Genomic DNA, 16,518 nt, shown 5'->3' on the forward strand with positions numbered 1-16,518 from the left:
TCCTTTGGATATTATTTGGAAAAACTCAACTTTATTGTGGTTGTTTGCTGTCTGGACCATATACTGTATATATAATTGACAGAGACACTCCGCCTTTTCCCATTGTACAGTTTTGAAGTCAAAATATTCCACTCCAGAACGCTACCATCTTGTCAATTTTCTGCAACCAGAGTCTGTGCAGTAGGGAATTTGTGTGTTTCCACAAAGCAGCAACTTCCGGTCTCAAACTATGAAGCCCATGCGAAAGTGTGATAAACTGCAATTCATCGAGAATCCGCTTGAGGCTGGCTGCAGAAACACCGGAAACCACATAGACACCAATTAAAAAAAGACCACCTTTGCAGCATTAATAAACATGTTTACAGCCTGGTTCAAAAAACAACTTGGGTCTACGTAGCTAATCTCTCAATCGGCACACACTGTATGGGGGTGAAATTTTTTCTAACGCGACGGTTCAGAAGATATTAAGATTACGAGTTTTTGCCCAAATAAGGACATGACTGACGTGACTCCCGGTCTGGAACACATAGCTATTGGCTAGGAGGTTCAAACCCCGCCTCTTTACGTCACACTTTGCCTGGTTGAGTTCAGCATTTCCAACATGGCTGCCGCCGTCGATTGGCTTCAAAAGAGCTCTCAGGAACAGATGGGTGACGTCACGGATACTACGTCCATTATTTATACAGTCTATGGTTTCCACAGCTGTCAATGAAAGTAAAACTGGAGGTAAAACCCAGTTTTTTAACCTCTAATAACTAACAAAAAATGAACTTTTCAGAAAAAGAGGCCTTGAACACAAAACAGTCAAATAATAATTACATATCACCACAGCATACAGATGAGAGAAACATTCGTATGACGTGTATTTATTTTTTAAAGTTTGACCGCAGCCCCATTCAAATGAATGGGGGAGACAGAGTTTTTGACCTATACTGCAGCCAGCCACCAGGGGGAGCAGTTTTTGTGGTGCCCTCACTTCAAGCTGAGCGATGACGTCCATTTTATATACAGTCTGTGGTCTGGACTTTCTAAAAAACAAACTACACATGCCAAAAAGCAAGATGTGGGCACACACAAAGAATATGACAGTGCTTATAAATCCTTCAAATTTGAAAAATGAAATATAAAAGAGATTCGGTGACTTCTGCCAGTAAGTATGTTCTGGATTAACTTTCCATTTGAATTGTCCTTGTTGTATTTTTTAACCACAATGCTCTAAACATTCACATGACACCTGCTGCACCTCTCCATGCAGCTCCTTTATGTCCTCCATGCCCAGCACCACCCCTCTGGGCACACCTCTGCCTTCTGCTACACCCTCCACCTCTGCAGGACTCAACACCCGGTTCCACATCCTGAACCCTGCCACCTGCCCAGCAAAACCCTCTACAGGGTCAAACCCTCCACCTACAGTGTCCTGCTCCTGACCCAGCACCACTGATCCACCTCCAGGAACCTCCCAGCCCTTCCCGAAGTTGGACCCCGAGGAGGCGAGTTGCCGGTCTGTGTAATACCAAAAACGACCCTGGATGGAGGACCAGAGGACGCAGAGGTGGTGCCAGCGAGCATCTAGGAGTGACCTCACAGGGAGACTGCGATGGACAGGGTCTCCGATGACAAAGTCCAGGGAGTAAGAGGAGGAGGCAGAAGGATGGGAAGATGAGGAAGAAGAAGAAGAGAGAGATCCAGAAGAGGCAGAGGAGCTGCGTCCGTACAGGACTAACTGGTTATCATTATCATCTGTGGCATAAGAGAGCAGCGTGCCGACATGCTGGGCCTCCACACGGAGCCATAAACACACCGAGAGTTCATGGAGGTCAGGGAGAGTCAGGGAGAAGGTGACGTAGTTCTCTGCTGAGGCCGTGGGGAAGAAAAGCATGGAGTCTACGTTGCAGACTGCAGACAGAGGGAGAGAGTAAACAAGTTTATTTTTGGATGTGAAGTTGAGCATTGAACTCACTTTTGGAGCATCAAGTGGACACATACAGAACTGCAGTTTTTACCACTTCTGCATTGGCTTCATGTCCCAGATCTAGAGGTTTCTGCTTGATATTTGCTGATGAAGAGATTGTGCAGAGGGGCTAATGTTTACTTACTTGTTGCATCCTTTTTTGGAACTGGTCTTGCAGGGATCTTCTGCCTGACAGGAAGCTGGAGCAAGCCGTGGATCGCTGAAGACTCCCTTTTTGTGTCATTTTCTTGCTCCTCTCCTCCGTTCCACCCACTCACCTCGGGTTGAGGAGACTCAGGCCAAGGCTCAGGGAGAACTCCTGAAGATAACAGATGCTGAGCTTCATGCCTAGTCCTGCTGGGTTTGTCATCTTTGGGCTGGAACCAGGAGGGATGTCTATGATGATATAACTGAGCCTGGGATCGTTGTTGATTTTGGGGCTGGATCTGGGCGTTGAGATCAGGCAGAGTCTGAATAGGGTTTGACCTGATCTTGGCTCGGACTTGGATCTGCGATTGGGGGTTGTAAGGCTCAAGATGAGGAAGGTAATCTGTGGACTCAGCTTCAGGATGAGGATACTGGACTTGTTTATGTGGATTAGTCTCTATGTGAGGTCTTGGTTTCTGGGCCTTTGGATGTTTAGGCTGGTTTGGTGTTCCCTGGTTTCTGCTCCCAGCCTTTGAGTGATCATCAGTGTAGGGATTGGTGACCCCTTCAGTTCCTGATTGGGTTTGCCTATCCCGAATCCTTTCAGGATCTCCTCCTCTATGTGTCGGACCTCTCCTGTGTGGTTCAAAGTACTTCTGATGTTCCCCACCGGCCTCCTTGAGCCGACCCTCCAGCCGAGTCACACGCAGCACCTGGTTTTTCAGGGATTCCTGCAGCCCTCTAAGCCCAACAAGCAGCTCGTCACGCTGGTCCTGAAGGGCGGCAAGTCTTTCATCTTGGCCCTGGAGCTCCAGGGTGAGGTTGGAGAAGTCCTGGACTGGTTCAGCCTTCTGTTTCTGGGCATAGCGACGGCTCTCCCTCAGGCTTCTCTCCATCAAAGCAAGACGACCCTCCATACGCTTACTCTTCTTCTCCAGCTTCCTGCTCCACTCTCTGAGAGAACAGAAAATACATCAAAGCTGTACAAGTGGCAAAAGTTCAACATGCAATGTGTAAATTATAATTCAGTATTTATGGAAGTCATTTAGATCAGAGGAATACTCTCCTCCTGTCAGTCTGATTTATCTTATGGTGCCAGATCTGTCTTAAACACAGAGTTCACTGTACACATCCATCCCTCTGACCTGAGCCCCCCGATCTCCTGCTTCGTGCTCTCCTGGAGGTCTTTGAGGTCCTGCGATGTCTGCTGCCAGCGCTCATTCAAAGCCTGAACTCGGCTCTCCAGCCCCCCTGACGAGTTCCTTCTGTTCTGGTTCAGAGCCAACATGTGCAACCGGGCCTGGGTCAGCGCCTGGAACTGCTGGAACTGGCACAGAAGAAAAGTGTTTTCACAGACCTCTCTGCAGACGTTTGATAACTGATGTGAAGATATGGAAACTTTTCAAAACCTCCAGAAGAAAAAAAGAGAGATCACATTTTTATGACTGTGATGAATTTTCTCCACAAACAAACATTGCTGCAACAGTTTGTCCACCTCTTCAGTCACATGCAGCACTTCTGCAAAACGACTAACGCTGCAGAAGCAATGAAGACAAAATAAAACCAATTCAGTCTGAGCTCTGAGTGCAGATGTTTGAGTCGCAGAACCTCAAGTGTTTGCATTTATCAGACGTTATTAACAACTAACAAATACCTCACAAAAACACCAGGACAACATTTATCTGCTGATGTAAGCTTTAAGTTATTATTTGTGTTTTTAAAATGTTGAAATAACTTCTACAGCTTCTTGTAGTCGTGACCGAACCATGCTGAATGAACTCCTGTGGTTTCACCTTGTGCTTGGTCATCCTAGCCTCTGATTGGTTGGTTCTGTGTCATGTGATTGAGTAACAAGGAAGTTTTGGTGTAAAGCCGATCAAGTGTGGCTTCAATAGCGTGCTCCAGAGAGAGTTCTCCACCTCCATCCTGCGTCATCTAACGACCACACAATTAACTCTGTCGTATTAAAGCTAGAGTAGGCGATATTTGTTAGATAGAGTGGACGGCGCTGTGAGCTTTAAAGCCAAAAGATCACCTCTGGGGACGCTGACATTCACACTGATGGGGCCAAGGCATGCACATAAGCAACCAGGCTAACTAAAACACACATTAAACTTATTGATCACACGTCAACGATCCCTCAGGTGGGTCCGGTCCACAGTGGAACAGATTCATGTGTCAATTTGAGGCAGACACTCATGGCTCTGGAAAGTTAAATGATAAATACACTCACTGACAAACATGCTATGCTACTGTCATGCACTTATGGAGAAATGCCAGAGTTAGGAGGCTGCCATCAAACAGCACCACCCGAGCAGTTGGGGTTCGGTGACTTGCTCAAGGGCACCTCACAGTGCCCAGGGAAGTCAACCAGCACCTCTCCAGCCACTCGTCCAACTGCCAAACTTTTGCTGTTTTCGAAACCGCCTACTATCCTAGCAGTACGTACTGATTTGGCCAAAGTTCAGTATATAGTATGTGAACAAGACTAAAATCTGCTGTATGATAAAACTCCCCGGATGTCTACTGATTCAGAAAAATTTCCCAGCATGCATCGGACCACTCTCCCTCGTTTACGGTTTTCCACAATGCACAGCGCTCGTTCTGCTTTTTTTGTTTCCTTCTTTTTGTCAGTTTTTAGGTGTTGTGTAAATTATTAAATTCCATATAAACCACTTCTTAATTTTTAAAATCACAAGTGATGGTAAAGAAGCAGTTTCTCTATCAGCTTGGCCGTTCTTTACTTCTGCTTTACGAAACCAGAAATCTAGTGACGTCTGACCCAGCATCCTGCAGACCAGATCCAACAGAACAGTCATACTGCAGACTAAATTCATACACAGTAGGCAGTATGTAGCAGGCCGTTTCAAAAACAGCCTTGGTCTATACCGGGACTTGAATGGACCACCTTCACAAGCCAAGTCCCTACGGAATGAGCTACTGCCAAACAAAATCCAAGTTCTCATACCGGGAGTCGAACCGCCTGGGGAAAACCAGGAATCCTAACCGCTAGACCATATGGGAATATGGTCTTCTTTGGCCCCTCCTCTACTGTGATAATCCGGTACAGAATGCTGCAGGAGCCTCATTGGTCAACAGAGCTGTCAATCATGAAGCCACATCCACTCTTTCTACAATAAAATAACTAATTCAAACTAAAATTCTGAGTAAAATGAACACATGGATGTGTTTCTTTTTGCAGATATCAGAAAATATAGTATATATAAGTTTACTGTCTAAAAGGAAACATTCAAACATATCTGACAGGTATATTTAGAGATAAAGAAACCAGGTGTGAACCTCAGATCTCAACATTTGCTCAGTATAATTAATAAGGATACTCATATGTCCAAATGTTGCATCTGCACCTCTGACGATCTTGCAAAGCACAGACTCTGCTCTAAGCCTACCTGCTCAGTGAGGCGACGTAGTTTCTGGCTCACAGGATCGACTCCCTGCACCATGACGGGCAAAATCTGCAGCAGAAGCACATGGACCAGGATCAGGTACCAGAGACTGAGGTACCAGGGCCTGAGACCGACCATGGTTCAGTAGAGCTGGGAACGGCTGCAGCTGTGATCCTCGGTCCCTGTCTGGATGTCTGTAAGAACAAGTACGAGAGACAAAGACATAACGGGAAGGGCTTGTCTTGACACACATTGAATTTACAATATGTGCACACACAACACGCCACAACACAACACACCCACGAGCTTGGACAGCAACACATTTTCCATTTTCCACAACATCATTGGGGACCTTGGAGGAAATGCAGATGGATTTAACAGGTAGTCCATCTGTCTCTCTTCCTCTCTCCTGCACATGAGAACACAAAGAAAGAGAGGAGGGCTTTAAATATTCAGTCAACGTATGTAAAGCTTTAAGATTGAGCCACTCTCTGTCTTTCTGCTGTCTCTTTCTCTTTCTGCAGGTCAGATTTAAACCCGGCTGCTCGCCTCAGTGCACGGATGTGATTAAGACAGTCACATCTCTGGAAATATCTCAATATATCTGTCTCATGTGTTTATTTTTGCTCCTGTTTGCATCTTCCTGTCTGTCTGTTTGGCTTCATCTATCTCACTCTCTTTGTGTTCCCCCCTCTGTCCAGTTTTTTGACACCATCACAGAATACTCTCTCACATGTGGATCAGTGCAGATATCTGTGAAGTAAGAGACTTTCTCAGTGCAATGAAATGTGCGTGTGTGTCTGATTGATCTCATGATAAGTGGGCTGATGCAGAAGCAGCCTGTACTTTCCTACATCCTGCTGACTCACAGCGAGGGGATCTGGCTCTTCTTCTTCTTCTGCTTTCTCTTACACCGACACAATCCAGGAATCATTCTGCCGGTTCCTCCCTTCTGCTTTCAGCTCATGACCTAATTTTGAAACAGTGTGACTTCATGTAAACAAAGGTCGCTCTAGACTGAAACACAGTAAAGTCAGAAAAGAAGTGTGAAACAAAGCATTACACTTCTGGATGTGAATACTTCATGCATTGAGTTCAGTGCCTCTTCTTTAGGACTCACGTGAACTCACATTCTTGCTTCAATTTCATGAAGAACAATGCACATGCAGCCAGTTTCGGTTTATTGGAAACCACGCAGCACAGAGGAAGCTCAGCATCATCCCTTTTTTTTTTTAACAAACCCTTTGAACATGAACTGGCGTGTTATCATTTGTCCTCCCGGCCTGTGGAGAAGCAGCAGCATTCATGAAAGGTTCCTGACAGAAGACGAGCTTTTGACTGAGGGATTTTTCTTCTCTTCATGAGGAAAACCAACGTTTTGACAGAAGCTCCTGATTTGGTGTGCTGCTTCCTGCTGCTGCTGACATGGGAGAAGAAACGCCGCTGCTGCCCAAAGCACCATGTGACTCCAAGGTTAGAAAATCTGAGCTCATGAGATGTAAAGTAGATGCATTTGTTCAAGCTGGTTTCATCATGATACTACTCACTGTTTTTGTTTTGTAAATTATGATTAGAAAGAAGTTCAAAACAAGTTAAAGAGCAGAAATCTATCAGGCAAGTTCTATTTGATGCTCAATCTTAATTTCCTAAATCAAGCATCAGATGACTTTGTGCAATGAGTTACACTTTCTATCTGAAGTCTGCTATGAGAAAGATCCAAAACCAGGAGGCTTCTGCTCAAACCAGAGAGTCTAAGAAGGTGGAAAGATGGAGACTAAAGCAGAGACGTCTCTAGGATTCTCTGCAACTCCATATCTACATGTATGAATGTCTTTAAGACTCCGTGAAGATCTTTTAACTGAGGCTTTACACTGATGCCTCTTCATGACCTACAGAGTGAAATGAGATTATCAATGATAGGATTGGTTATTTTGGAGTTTATTTCTCTTTAGATCATTTTCTTTTGACTTCATGTCTGATGTCCTTAACAGGATTTAATGTTTATGTGAAAAGCGTCACTGCTCTTTGAGGACTAAAGAGTTAAACCGTGTTAATATTTATGTTTTACTGGCATTAATAGGACATCAGCATGCACACATCATAACACAGCTTTGGAGAGAGCCACATCTGTACCACAGTGGGTGAAAGTGCTCATGGGAAATGTAGTCTTCAACCCAGAAGAGCACAACAGATTTTGTTCAGATATGACCCCAGAATTAAAAACAAACAAACATACACCACCAGTCAAAAGTTTGGACACACCTTCTCATTCAATGTTTTATATCTATTTTAATAATTTTCAACATTGTAGATTAACACTGAAGACATCAAAACTATGACATAATCTGGTTTTGCCATAATCTGGATTACAACAGTAGTCAAATAGGGCTATCCATTGTGTACTAACCCTACCTCTGAACAACACAACTGATGGTCTCAAACACATTAAGAAGGCAAGTCATTCTACAAATGAACTCTTGACAAGGCTCATGTTCATTAGAAACCATTCCAGGAGACCACTTCATGAAGCGGACTGAGAGAATACCAAGAGTGTGCAAAGCTGTCATGAAGACATAAAACATATTCTGCTTTGTTTAACACTTTTTTAAAAATTAGATAATTCCATATATGTTCTTTCATAGCTTTGATGTCTTCTGTATTAATCTACAGTGTTTACAGTAATTAGAATAAATACAAACCCTTGAATGAGAAGGTGTTTCCTAACTTTTGACTGGTAGTGTAAAAGTACGTCACAGAGCCTTAAAATGTATCTTCTCTGGCTCGATTGATCATGCCTGCTTTCAAACAGCATCATGCTAACTGTCTGTGCCTCTTGATAGATTTCTTATTGACAGACACAAACAGGTTGTATGATGAGCATGATCCGGTCACATGACAAAGAAAGAGTCGGGTGTGAATGAAGTGAAAGGGTGAGGATACAGATTAGAGCAGGAAGTAGATGTGTGGAAGTGGAAAGGACAGAAGGTCAGAGGTCATTCGGTGAAGAACGTGACCACAGATGGAGACTAATATTGAATTTTGGAGATGTGGTTAGAAATGAAAGTCAACTCATCCATCCTTCCTCCTCAGATCAACAACTCCAAACTCTTCCTGGCCGTCTTTGCGGCCGTCTTGGGGAACTTTAACTTTGGTTACTCCCTGGTCTACTCGTCCCCGGTCCTGCCAAAGCTGAAGAGCCCAGATGTGGACCCCCGGCTCAGGATGGGCACATATGAGGCCTCCTGGTTCGGCTCCATCTACTCCCTGGGTGCAGCTGCTGGAGGGCTGGGGGCCATGCTGCTCAACGACTTGATCGGACGGAAGCTGACTATCATGATGTCGGCGATTCCTTCAACTATTGGGTAGATCAGCATGACATCACGACTGTGTTTGAGTCACTTTGTTTGAAGTATTCTTATTTCATGTTGAACTTCTGCTTCTTCTATCGGACAGCTCCCACTCACTCTGAACAATCAAAGCCTGCAGCAGTGTTTTAAATAACTTAGACCCCCTAAATAACATCTGTACATGTGTTCAGATACATGCTGATGGGAGGAGCTGTGGACTTGTGGATGCTCCTGTTGGGACGTTTCCTCACTGGCATCGCTGGGGGCATGACTGCAGCGTCCATCCCTGTGAGTTACCATGAATTCAGAGAGGTTTTTTAACCCCATGCAAAGTTTTTCTAAATGTTTGCGTATTTCTTTCTCGAGTAATGCTGCATATCTTCATGAGTTGTGTATTTTATGTGTTTATGTTGCAGGTTTATATCTCTGAGATCTCCCACAAATCAGTGAGAGGAGCGCTGGGCTCCTGCCCTCAGATCACTGCTGTGTTTGGGGCCCTGGCACTCTATGCTCTCAGTGGGTGCATACCAATACTACAGCATAAAGTCAAATGAATATTAACACCTTTTTAAAGAATCCTGCAACCTTCATAAACCTCTAAAAACAGTTTCAGTTAAGCTGAGTGATGAATAAAAATCATGCAGCTCCACTTCCATCCTTTCTTCCTTCATCACCGTATCTCTGATTAAATCTGACGCACAGGTCTGGTGGTGCCTTGGCGTTGGCTGGCCGTGGCGGGGGAGCTGCCTGCTGTGTTGATGGTTGTGCTGCTGGTGTTCATGCCCCGCTCCCCCAGGAGGCTCCTCTCTCTGGGCAGAGAGCAGCAGGCTGAGAAGGCCCTCCGCTGGCTGAGGGGGAAAGACTACAACACACAAATCGAGCTCAAAGCCATTCAGGTAAAACAACACACCATGTTCTTTAACCTCTGACCGGCTCCTTTATCTCCTTTATCTCTCTTTATTATATTAACAAATGAACACATTGTGCCATTTCACGGGGGGATAGTATGCCGTGTAAGGGTGCAAAGGTGTAGTAATGGCAGGACTTCATCTGATGCTGTTGCAGAGTTGAAATGTGTAAGAGGCTTCAAACTCTACTGAAAGTATTTATAGGTTACTGTGAGCTTGGTTCTGTAACACAGTGTGCTTTTATTTGAGGGTTCTTGTTGGACAGCACTTTAAAAAAAATCTAACCAGATGTCAGACGTGTTTATTTTGAGTCCTTGAAGATGAACTGAGAGCGTGTATATTCATGTGTGTTCGTGCGCCTCACCATGCAGGACAGCATCAACACACGGGGGAAAGTCACATGGTCTGACCTGGCAACACCGGTCTTCTACAAACCAATCACCATCGCTGTGGTGATGCGTTTCCTGCAGCAGATGACGGGCATCACACCCGTCCTGGTCTACCTGGAGTTCATCTTTTCAAAGCACAAAGTCTCCCTGGAGCCAAAGTCAGACATCTTTAATATTCATCTTCATTAATTATTCATTTTAAAAATGTTAAATTAAAGAAATCATACATTTTACTGATAAAGAAGTCTAACCTCAGATCAGAAATAATCGACTATATTGTGTTTAATTAAAACTCAAACACTCTTTTGTGGTCGTCAGGTTTGATGCCGCCATCGTGGGCGCAGTCCGCCTCCTCTCTGTTGTCGTGGCAGCCAGTTTGATGGACAGGGCGGGTCGTAAAGCCCTGCTGTACACGTCCAGCATGCTGATGTTCCTGTCCACCCTGACTCTCACCATGATCTCCCACAACGCAGACTGCCCTCCAGGTCCCACCCCTCCTAACATCACCATCCCTTTGGACTACAGCTCCCATAATGCTGTTGGAGAAACCGCAGCAGGCCTCCTGCCTCTCATCAGCATCATGGTGTTCATATTTGGTAAGTGTTGGAGGAAACTCTATGTTCTAGTATTAAAGACCCAACATCAAGACCGGATCAGATCCAGTCCCATCTTCCAGACAGGACTCAGTCTGATCTCATCTTAATCCACCATGAGCAGAGCACTTTGCAGCATTTAGAAAGTTACAGTGGCAAGGACAAACTTCCTTTAACAGGCAGAAACCTCCAGCAGGACCAGACTCATGTTAGACACACATCTGCTGAGACCGTGTTGGAGAGAGGGATAGAGGGAGATGAAGAGAGAGAGAGATGATAGTGGGGAGACGGATAGTAGTAGTTGTAGCAGCTGGAGTCTGGACCACGTCCACAGCAGCAGAGATCCAGAGGAACCTACGAGACAAGGGAGCTCAGGGACTCCAGAAAGGTCTAAGAAAAGAGAGAAGAGAGGGAGACCAGAAGAAAGAAAAAGAGGAGAATAAATGGGGAAGGAAAGGATAGAAGGAAAGGATGGGATGAGAAAAGGAGACATAAGGGATGAAGAAACATGGAAAGAACAAAAAGAGAAAGAAAGAAAGGAATGAAAGACAGGAATGAAAATTGAAGAAAAGAAAGAAAGATGGAAGGAATTAAAAGAAAAAGGAAAGATGACTAAAAAAAGAAAGAAGGAATGAAAGAAAGTAAGAAGGAATAAAAAAGAAAAAAGAGAGAGAAGTAAAGAAAGAAAGAAAGAAAGAAAGAATGAAAGAAGGACAGCAAGGAAGATGGAATGGAATTAAAAAAGGAAGGAAAGAAAGACAGACAAAATAAAGAAGAAAACTAAATAAAGGAGAAAAAGAAGTAAGAAAGAAAAACAAAGGAATGAAAAGAAAGAAAGGATGAATAACAGGACCCAAAAAAGGAGTCTACAGCAGAGATCCAGAGGAACCTACGAGACAAGGGAGCTCAGGGACTCCAGAAAGGTCTATGGTTAGTAACTTTAATGGGACAGGAAGAGTTAAAGTGAGAGACAGGCAGAGAGAGGAGAGAGAGGGAAAGACAGGATCCCAGTGTGTCAGTTTAAGCCTATAGCAGCATAACTAAGACCTGGTCCAAGCCTGATCCAGCTCTAACTATAAGCTTTATCAAAAAGGAAATGTTTCCTACATTCTCCAGATGAATCAACATCCACTGGTCCAGATCTTTAACTCTCAGGAATGAAGCGAGCATATTAGACTTCATTTACGTCATCCTAAAGAACTCTGGTCTCATCGTGTCTTCACTCTTTACATGTGATTTGATTTGCATATGAAGTGAACACACTAACATGTAAACACACTCATTTGTTAGCATGATGACTTGTTTTGTCCCAACAGGTTCAGACCTGTTATGCCCGCGGGTGATTTAGCTCAGAGCCTCATTAAGAGTTTTCAGTTACATGTCAGTCTGTGTTTAATTACACAAACAGAACACGGTGTGGAGGTTGTTAAATTCACTTCATTGATAAGTCACGCCTCATTTAATCACAGGACAGTGTGACCATGCCCTGAAGCCTCGTCCTGTTATGTGACATCACCTGCTTTGTCATCACGTTGTTGGTTGTCTCCTAGGATACGCCATGGGATGGGGCCCAATCACATGGTTGCTGATGTCAGAGGTGTTGCCGCTTGCTGCCAGGGGCGTGGCCTCAGGTCTGTGTGTCACTGTGAGCTGGCTGACGGCCTTCCTGCTCACCCAAGTGTTCACACACCTGGTGGACAGGTACGGCCTGTATGTGCCCTACCTGTGGTTTATGGTGGTGTGTGTATTCTGTCTGCTGTTCAACGCCGTGTGCATACCAGAGACTCGGGGTCGCTCGCTGGAGGAAATCGAGAACTATTTCAGGACAGGGCTGACGTTCAGCATCAGAAGGAGTCGTTCCAACACACAGACGAGATAAAGATTCATTTCCCAAGATGCATCTCTGACACAGTTTTATAAACTAATATTAATATATAGAGGCTGAGGACAGAGAGTGTGTGTCATACAGAATGTGAGGATACAAGAGAACACAACTACTCGAGCAGCAGGTCACACTTCTACATCTAAAGCCTGGTTTATACTTCTGCACCGAATCAACACTGCAGCCCACAACATAGGTCCACACACGTAGCCTGACATTCACCTCCCCTTGACACGCCCATAAGACCTGTGATTGGTCCGCTGAGCAGCATCGTATTTCCTATGTTTACAACATTTCTGGATTTACTGTAAATTTACCGTAAATCATCTATAAATCGGCCGTACATCGACAGTATATCAACCGTAAATCCACTATAACTCAACGGTACATTGCATGTCCGCTGGTCTGCTGAGGAGCATCATATATCCTACATTTACACGTTTCTGTTATCGAATGTAAATGGACAGTAACTCGACTGTAAATTGACCATAAATCGACCGTAAATCGACCGTAAATCGACCATAAATGGACAGTAACTCGACCGTAAATGGACAGTAACTCGACCGTAACTCAACCGTAAATGGACAGTAACTCGACCGTAACTCGACCGTAAATGGACAGTAACTCGACCGTAAATGGACAGTAACTCGACCGTAACTCGACCGTAAATGGACAGTAACTCGACCGTAAATGGACAGTAACTCGACCGTAAATGGACAGTAACTCCACCGTAAATGGACAGTAACTCCACCGTAAATGGACAGTAACTCCACCGTAAATGGACAGTAACTCGACCGTAAATGGACAGTAACTCGACCGTAACTCGACCGTAAATGGACAGTAACTGGACCGTAACTCAACCGTTACTCGACCGTAAATGGACAGTAACTCGACCGTAAATGGACAGTAACTCGACCGTAACTCGACCGTAAATGGACAGTAACTCGACAGTAACTCCACCGTAAATGGACAGTAACTCGACCGTAAATGGACAGTAACTCCACCGTAAATGGACAGTAACTCCACCGTAAATGGACAGTAACTCCACCGTAAATGGACAGTAACTCCACCGTAAATGGACAGTAACTCCACCGTAAATGGACAGTAACTCCACCGTAAATGGACAGTAACTCCACCGTAACTCGACCGTAAATGGACAGTAACTCCACCGTAAATGGACAGTAACTCCACCGTAAATGGACAGTAACTCGACCGTAAATGGACAGTAACTCCACCGTAAATGGACAGTAACTCCACCGTAAATGGACAGTAACTCCACCGTAACTTGACCGTAAATGGACAGTAACTCGACCGTAAATGGACAGTAACTCGACCGTAAATGGACAGTAACTCGACCGTAACTCGACCGTAAATGGACAGTAACTCCACCGTAAATGGACAGTAACTCCACCGTAAATGGACAGTAACCCGACCGTAACTCAACCGTTACTCCACCGTAAATCGAACGTAAATCAAACGTAAATGGACAGTAACTTGACCATTAATTGACCATAAATTGACCATAAATGGACAGTAACTTGACCGTAAATTGCATATCCACTGGTCCACTGAGCAGCATTGTATTTCCTACATTTACAACATTTCTGTAATCACCGTACATTGACCACATTTCGGTCAGAATTCTATATAATAATTGCTGAATGATCAGTGGCAACATTTATCAGCTTCCTGTTAACATAATATGCTCAGAGTTGAAATAATTATCTGTGGATGAGCAAGCAGGTGATCTGAAACAGGCGATCTGAAACAGGCGATCTGAAACAGGCGATCTGAAACAGGCGATCTGAAACAGGCAATCTGAAACAGGCGATCTGAAACAGGCGATCTGAAATAGGCGATCTGCCTCAGAGTGTTTAGGCGGAGTATTAGTGATGAAGACCGTGTTGTCCTTGTAGAGTCAACCAGGAAGTATAAACCAGGCTTCAGTAATAATAATCTAACAAATAATCCATCTTTTAAATGTTTTAAATGTTTCTTTTATGTCTCCAAACTGACGGCATGTCCTGAGTCTGCAGTCACAGTAATTACACTCGTTGCTTAATCACACTTCTTTTTTGTAGTCCCTGTAATTGGCTTTAATTCTGCCACAGTTATATAACACATTCCCTTCTATTCATAGGTGAGGTAAGACCACAAACCTCAATCACAGATTTGGACTGGTTATGTTCCTGGTATGAACCTCTTTGCCAAGTATCTGAGGGCAGGCACAATAATATAGTCCTCTGTTTGAGCTTTACTCTCTTTGATTGGACAGAAAGACGTCTCAGGTCACTGGTTGCTGCCTGACAATCAGTGAGCGTAGACTGTGTGTGTTAAAAGAGATCAATGTAACTTTGTATTCATATGTTTCACCTGCTTGAAGACTGATTTGACTGAGTTTCTGTGCTAACTGATTGAACACTTTGTGAGGTATGTTACCTTTAAAGGCGTGAAAACAAAGTAATTACAAATAATGATGTGACAGAATCTGATTATTTGAATCTTATCACACTGCTCTGGATCGTTTGACAGCAAAACCTCACTTTCAATCCAGACCTGCATGCACTTTATGAACCTGAGACAAAAACCATGAAACTGTTTTGTCTGATGAACAAATGGTTACCATCCGTCTGTGAAAACAAGCGGCTGACCGTCCCCTATGGGCGTAGACAACAGGACAGGAAGTGATGCTGCTCAGCAGGACAGGTCACATGCCACAGCGAGCACTCAGCGTTTAATCTGAGGCTGACTCACAACAAGAGGAGCAAATCACTGACACCAAACCCTCACTGCTCCTATCACAAAGGAACAGATGATTTATAATTGAATGTGCAATAAACTGGATGCTGAACATGTGTTTGTTTGTCTTTATTCTAATGGAGGATTTAATGAAGGAGGAAGGCGTGCATGTAAGAGAAAGGTGTTTCTGTTACTTCTACACTCTGCATCAGTCGACCTCAGAGAGTCAGAAGAGACTCACCTGAGATTATGAGCTTGTGCACACAGGTATGCACATCTGTATCAAGTGTTCAATGCCTGATTGGCATGAGTTTTATCAAAGCAGGGATGGTTTCGGTATGTGAGTATGCAGGTGTGTGAGTTTGATGTCTTTGGCCACTCCTTTCCAAAACAGTGTTTATGAGTTACAAGATGTACGTAAAGGAAACATAAGTAACTTTTACACAAAGCAAGAAGTGAGTGGAAACACTGAACATTAAAAAAGGGAAGATGAAGTTCAATTTTATGCAATCGCAATAAAGAATGTATGCAGCTGGGATGTGGGGAAATGTTAGCATGCAGAAACATTTAATCTGTGCAGAGTACGACTCAGATTCTGACTCAGATTCTGAGTTTGAGGGTTTTTCTCCTCCAAGAGTGGACGCTCAGTTGTACCATGAGAGCTGGGCTCAGGGGCCCACAGCTCTGGTGATCGCTGGAGAGACAAAGGGTCTGAGTGTTGAAGCAGTCCAGTTGGCTGAGAAAACAGGCTCCGGTCGTTCCTGATGTGGACAGTTTGAATTCAGAGATTAGGAGTCTAAAATTCTTCAGATGAATGCATCAGGAGGGAAAAACAAGATGGAGGGGTGTTCTTCTGCTCTCTGCTCTCCTTCGATGACTTCCTACATTTCCACATTGTTCAACTTCCACCACTTCTGATGAGCACTCTGTTTGCATCTACATCTAAACATTGAAACCAAGATAAATATCAGAACCTCAGACATTAAACAACATCTTTATCACCCCGTGGAAATCATCTCTAACATCAGGAAACCATTAATCAGCTCGTTAGACAGGAAACATTCTTTGAATCGTTCCTCGCAGTGATACCTGAAGGTGACAGTCATTAACAAGCGCACACTGTTAAAACATACATGTTGCGACGGCAGGTAGATG

General features: G+C 44.2%; 2 protein-coding genes across 2 annotated transcripts in view; one reads left to right on the forward strand and one right to left on the reverse strand.

Moving 5' to 3' along the window:
* Window positions 1-944: 944 nt before the first annotated feature.
* The window catches only part of LOC117831713 (pentraxin-4), a 33,954-nt gene continuing 18,380 nt past the window's right edge, over window positions 945-16,518 (reverse strand). The window contains exons 2-7 of the mRNA XM_034710518.1: window positions 6,375-6,475; window positions 5,805-5,914; window positions 5,509-5,699; window positions 3,244-3,425; window positions 2,097-3,052; window positions 945-1,896 (exon numbers count right to left, since the gene is read on the reverse strand). Coding sequence (XP_034566409.1) covers window positions 1,202-1,896; window positions 2,097-3,052; window positions 3,244-3,425; window positions 5,509-5,643 — 1,968 coding nt within the window. The 5' untranslated portion in view covers window positions 5,644-5,699; window positions 5,805-5,914; window positions 6,375-6,475 and the 3' untranslated portion in view covers window positions 945-1,201. The remainder of the gene's footprint in view (window positions 1,897-2,096; window positions 3,053-3,243; window positions 3,426-5,508; window positions 5,700-5,804; window positions 5,915-6,374; window positions 6,476-16,518) is intronic.
* slc2a6 (solute carrier family 2 member 6) lies at window positions 6,688-15,479 on the forward strand. Its single transcript, XM_034710519.1, has 8 exons — window positions 6,688-6,978; window positions 8,596-8,867; window positions 9,044-9,140; window positions 9,269-9,368; window positions 9,555-9,748; window positions 10,132-10,307; window positions 10,468-10,745; window positions 12,293-15,479. Exons 1-8 carry the CDS (start codon window positions 6,931-6,933, stop codon window positions 12,619-12,621), a joined length of 1,494 nt encoding a protein of 497 aa, XP_034566410.1. The 5' UTR covers window positions 6,688-6,930; the 3' UTR covers window positions 12,622-15,479.

This window comes from Notolabrus celidotus, chromosome 20, assembly GCF_009762535.1.
Source record: "Notolabrus celidotus isolate fNotCel1 chromosome 20, fNotCel1.pri, whole genome shotgun sequence".
In the NCBI taxonomy this organism is placed as follows: Eukaryota; Metazoa; Chordata; class Actinopteri; order Labriformes; family Labridae; genus Notolabrus; species Notolabrus celidotus.